This window comes from Chelon labrosus (assembly GCF_963514085.1).
Source record: "Chelon labrosus genome assembly, chromosome: 22".
Lineage (NCBI taxonomy): Eukaryota > Metazoa > Chordata > Actinopteri > Mugiliformes > Mugilidae > Chelon > Chelon labrosus.
In genome coordinates, this window is record NC_140355.1 from 12,414,859 (window position 1) to 12,420,390 (window position 5,532).

Sequence of the window (5,532 nt, forward strand, 5' to 3'; positions counted from 1 at the left end):
AACTTCACCTGTCGAACAGTGACCACATATTCTGTTTTCTTTTGGTCGCCATGATTTTTTGTGTCTTCCTGTTTGGATTGCCAGTTTGTGGTCACTGAGCCTGTACTTGGTTAGGATCTGTCTCTGCTTTCTATCTCTGACAGTGGAGAGATATTCTGCTAATTCATAACCTCTTTTAAGGGCAAGATAACATTCCAATCTACTTTGGCTTTTAGTTGTTTCTTCCCAATGGTCCAGATAGCTTTCTTTACATTGTGCTATAATTTGCTTTACTCTGATTACTGTTTGAAGAGCAGTGTTGTTGTGAGGCTGGTCAGAGTGTGTCTGAGAGGGGGCAGTTAGCCTCAGTACCAACTGACATAGGGGACTCTTTTCTGGGCTCAGCTCTTGGGTTTGGAGGGCTTTGGAGTGGAGGGTGTCTCTGGGGCTGGCTTTCAGGTGGTTAAAAAAGTTGAGCGTTCTCTTCTGAATGTTAATTATCAGTGGGTATCTGCCTAATTCTGCTCTACATGCATTTGTTGGTGTGTTTCTGTGTACGTGTAAAATGTATCTGCAGAATTCTGCATGTAGAGATTCTGTTGGATGTTTGTCCCAACGGGTAAAGCTCTGATGACTGAGTGGACCCCATACTTCACTACCGTACAGCGCAATTGGCTGGATGACACTATCAAATATTTTAAGCCAGATTTTTATTGGAATATGGAAATTATAAAATTTTCTCTTAATTGCATATAGAGCTCTTCGAGCTTTTTCTTTTAGTGCATTCACTGCCATGTTGACACTCCCTGATGCTGTTATGGGTATACCAAGGTAGGTATAACTCATGCTGTGTTCAATGACATGATTATTGATGGTAAATTGGTGCTTGTTCTCATGACACCTGGGGCATTTTATAAAGATCATGACATTGGTTTTCTTCATGTTTACTGCCAGGGCCCAGTTCTGACAGTACTTTTCTACTACGTCCAGCTGTAGCTGTAGTCCTTGTTCATTAGGAGACAGTAGAACAAGGTCATCAGCATAAAACAGAGACTAAGACAAACCATATGCGAATCAGCAGAAACAGTTTATTTTCTCAGAATTTTGAAAAAAAATAAAATAAAAAAATAATCAGCTGACGTAAGCTCAAAAGTAGCAAGTAACAAGAGCATCAACAGAAATGTAGTGGAGTAAAAAGTACAATATTTGTCCTTCAAATGTAGTGGAGTGAAAGTAAAAGTATCCCCCAAAAATAATACTCAAGTAAAGTACCGATACCCAAAAACTGTACTTAATTACAGACCTCAAGTAAATTTACTTCGTTACTGTCCACCACTGCTCACACCTACGGCCAATTTAGAATCATCAATTAACCCAATGAGCATGTCTTTGGACGGTGGGAAGAAGCCGGAGTACCCGGAGAGAACCCACGCAGACACAGTGAGAACATGCAAACTCCACACAGAAAGGCCCAGTCGGATTTGAACCTGGGACCTTCTCGCTGTGAGGCATCAGTGCTAATCACCTCACCACTGTGCCGCCTTATTTAATAATAATTTAAAAAAATTATTCATTTGATAGCCAAATCTCGAGTGACTTAGTACACAGGCCCAACTGTAGGCATAGCTCGCCAACCCATTACGGGCAACAATCGTCAACTTCAACTTGTCTTCATCAGCGAAGCGCTCACCGTCATTCATGCGTTCGATGTCCTCGGGAGTGAGGTGGTTCTGGTCGTTTGTGATTGTGATCTTGTTCTTGTTGCCGGTGCCTTTGTCCTCAGCAGTGACACGCAGAATACCGTTGACATCGATCTCGAATGTGACCTCAATCTGTGGTACGCCACGAGGAGCAGGAGGGATGCCGGTCAAGTCGAAGGTACCCAGCAGATGGTTGTCTTTTGTCAAGGGACGCTCACCTAAACAGAGTCAATAATCAGGCTTGTTAAACATTTCTATACACGTACACAGAGTCATCAAACAAATGTTTCATTTTAAATCACATCAACCCCTTACCTTCATAGACATTAATGATGACAGCAGGCTGGTTATCAGAAGCTGTAAAAAAGATCTGGGATTTCTTGGTGGGCACCACAGTGTTCCTGGGGATCAGCTTGGTCATCACTCCTCCAACGGTCTCAATACCAAGAGTCAGGGGGTACACATCCAGAAGAACTACATCCCCTACAAAAGAGGAAATTCATTTAGTAAACAAGAAAATTTTCAAGAGCTCATTTCAGTGTAGCAAATGCAGTCTACATGTGATCACATACCAGTGTCCTCCTCTCCAGAAAACACTCCAGCCTGCACAGCAGCTCCATATGCCACAGCCTCATCAAGGTTGATGCCTCTAGAGGGCTCTTTGCCATTGAAGAACTCCTTCACCAGCTGCTGGATTTTGGGGATACGGGTGGAGCCACCAACCAGGACAATCTCATCAATGTCAGACTTCTTCAGGTCAGCATCTTCCAACACTTTCTGTACGGGCTTCATGGTGGAACGGAACAGGTCCTAGAAATGATAAGACAATATGGTTAAAAACCTTGTCAAACTTCATGTTTTAAAAACTGGGTTGAATTGTGACAGCTAAACTGATAACCTACCATGTTCAGCTCTTCAAACTTGGCACGGGTCAGGGTCTCAGAGAAGTCTTCTCCCTCGAAGAAAGACTCAATCTCAATTTGGGCCTGGTGCTGGGCAGACAGCGCCCTCTTCGCCTTCTCAACCTCACGACGGAGCTTCTGCACAGCTCGGTTGTCTATGCGGACATCTTTGCCAGTCTTCTTCTTGTACAGCTTGATGAAATGCTCCATGATGCGCTGGTCAAAGTCCTCACCTCCCAGATGAGTGTCACCATTGGTGGCCACAACCTCAAACGCACCATTGTCAATGGTCAGGACGGAGACATCGAAGATGCCACCACCCAGATCGAACACAAGAACGTTCTTCTCGCCATCCCTCTTGTCCAGGTCATAAGCAATGGAAGCAGCGGTTCTCAAGAACATAAATATAGAACATTATTATAGTAAGGGGGGGAAATATTTTAAATGGCACAATTCATTTCTTTGTTGGATACTTACGGCTCATTGATGATTCTCATAACGTTAAGACCAGCAATGGTTCCAGCATCCTTAGTGGCCTGGCGCTGGGCATAATTGAAATGGGCAGGAACGGTGACCACAGCATGTGTAACCTAGGGAAAATAAGAAATTACATTTAGAATTGTTATATACTTTAAAGGTGTATTACTTTCTTGTGTACTATAGGTTTCATTTATTTTGTACCTTTTTGCCCAGGTAAGCTTCAGCAGTCTCCTTCATCTTAGTCAGCACCATGGCAGAGATCTCCTCAGGAGCAAATGTCTTCATCTGGCCACCACCGATGTCAACATAGATATGGGGCTTGCTCTTCCTCTCAGTTACCTGAAGAGGAAAAGTCACAAGTTAAACCAGTGCATGTCACTGAGAAATGACTCAAAACATCCTTCAACCTTAAAGGAACAGTATGTAGGATTGTGGCCAAAACTGGCCAAAACTGGTACTGCAATCACTTTCAAAATACTGTAGAACGGTGTATCCCCTCAGCCTCCCGCCTGACTCGAGGTTGCCAGCTAAGCTGCAGGATCCAGCAGGAACGTAGGCTGCTACAAGGAGCTTCCAATGGCAAGTGACGAGTCCTACACAGTAAGTTTTTTTTTCTGTTAATAAAGTTTCTGCTTCATGAGAGATGTTTTGCAAAGTAATTATGTATCGGAAAAATTTACTAATGGCGATTAGCCAAATACTTCGTAAAGATGTACTGTAATACCACATTTCAGTCGGAACATAGATTGTTTTCATACCCTGCTAGTGGTGCGATATAAAGCTTTTTATGAACGCATTTAGCACGGGCGACCATGGAAAATCCACTGTCTATATGTACGGAAGCACGGGGCTTTTAGCCTATACCAACAAACATGGTAGAATATAGCATCCAAAAGTCGAGGGTCAATTCCATGCCATTCCGGACTTTGTCACAACGTATTTCGGATTCATAACGAGGTCTTTTAGGTTTAGTAACGTTATACATGTTTTATCCGACATGTTCGTAGCTGCAGCTGTGGTAACTAGAGCAGAGCTGGCAACCCGGATGACGAAACTCTACTGACTTCGTGATTAGTAGATAGCTTGAGGGTGGCGCCTCAGGCCAAAACACAACATGACAACATCAACATCAGTTGAGGGCTGCAACTTTCACTTTTAAATGACAATATCCTGGCCGGACCACTGTTGTCAGTGATATAAGTATTTGAAATGAACATGATTTCTTCATGTCTAGTGACATATCAGGGCCATTTTATGATTAATTGAAATACATTTCTTACATACGGTTCCTTTAACTTTCACTTTAAACCATGGGGAGTAGAAACTCGCCTTGAAGGGAAAATACGTGACGTCCTGCTGCACAGAGGAGTCACTCCAAGTACGGCCAATCAGCCTCTTGGCATCAAAGACCGTGTTCTCAGGGTTAGAGGTCAGTTGATTCTTAGCAGCATCACCAATCAGACGCTCACCTTCGCTGGTGAAGGCCACATATGAGGGGGTGATGCGGTTACCCTGGTCATTGGCAATGATCTCCACACGCCCATTCTTGAACACTCCAACACTACAGGGAAAACATTTTAGAAATTATTATTCAGTGGCCTTTCATTTCAAACTTCAATAATTACATCGTCTTTGACATCAAGCTTGAAGTTTCCATTTCTTACCATGAGTAGGTGGTCCCCAAGTCGATTCCAATCACAGTCCCCACATTTTCTCTCTTGTCGTCATCATCGGCAAACACAGTGCTGGTCACCAGCAATACAACCCACAGCAGCTTCATCTTTGGTTTTTGATTCATACTCAAATCAGTGAAAAGGACCTGCGGAGAAGAAATCTGTTAAAGCGTGGCCACTCCTTCATGATGTGGACTCAGGCTCAAATCATGGCATCGAAACCAAGGCAGTACAGCCTCTGCTAGTTCCTCCTCTCTCATTGTTACATCCAGTGTCAGAGTGGGGGTGATTATGGACCCAATGCTGACACAGACTGGAATAGTGGTAAACAAATTCATCTTCAATTCTGTTCAAAAAAGAGAATCACTTGCAACTTAATTTACTAAAACTATAGTTTGCAACTTACTTTGTTGTTTGTGTACTTTCTTGTATGATTATCACGGCCTTTACCAAAAGTGGGTTACAACTGCCACAGATGCCACAGCTGACGTCGGTGCTTGGGACGGCTGCCACTGAGAAATATTTAATTTATGAATGTTAACAATTGTCAAAGTCGAATTAGAGCTAGAGGTAGCATTTTCATGACGTATTTTTTGCATTTAAAAGTGCAGTGTGTTTTCTGATATTGTTAATATTTTCAGAGAGGATTGTATATTGCACAAAATGTTCATGACATATCTGCTATTCCAAATCTTTTGATTTGCATTTTAATGTTTCATGTTATGTATATTTTTAGTTTGTTTAATGCATAAATGTTGTGGCACATACATCAATTTTCCATTGGGTAATGAATCATCT

At 42.5% G+C, this 5,532-nt stretch overlaps 1 protein-coding gene across 1 annotated transcript; it reads right to left on the minus strand.

Moving 5' to 3' along the window:
- Positions 1 to 871: 871 nt before the first annotated feature.
- On the minus strand, positions 872 to 5,248 carry LOC311507890 (endoplasmic reticulum chaperone BiP-like; the record flags this gene model as incomplete). The annotated part of the gene is made up of 10 exons (XM_084572434.1): positions 5,141 to 5,248; positions 4,726 to 4,880; positions 4,391 to 4,622; positions 3,263 to 3,400; positions 3,059 to 3,171; positions 2,582 to 2,972; positions 2,252 to 2,489; positions 1,995 to 2,162; positions 1,584 to 1,897; positions 872 to 880 (listed from the first exon to the last, which is right to left on the minus strand). The coding sequence occupies exons 2-10, from the start codon at positions 4,857 to 4,859 to the stop codon at positions 872 to 874; spliced, it is 1,737 nt and encodes a 578-aa protein (XP_084428560.1). The 5' UTR covers positions 4,860 to 4,880; positions 5,141 to 5,248.
- Positions 5,249 to 5,532: the final 284 nt, after the last annotated feature.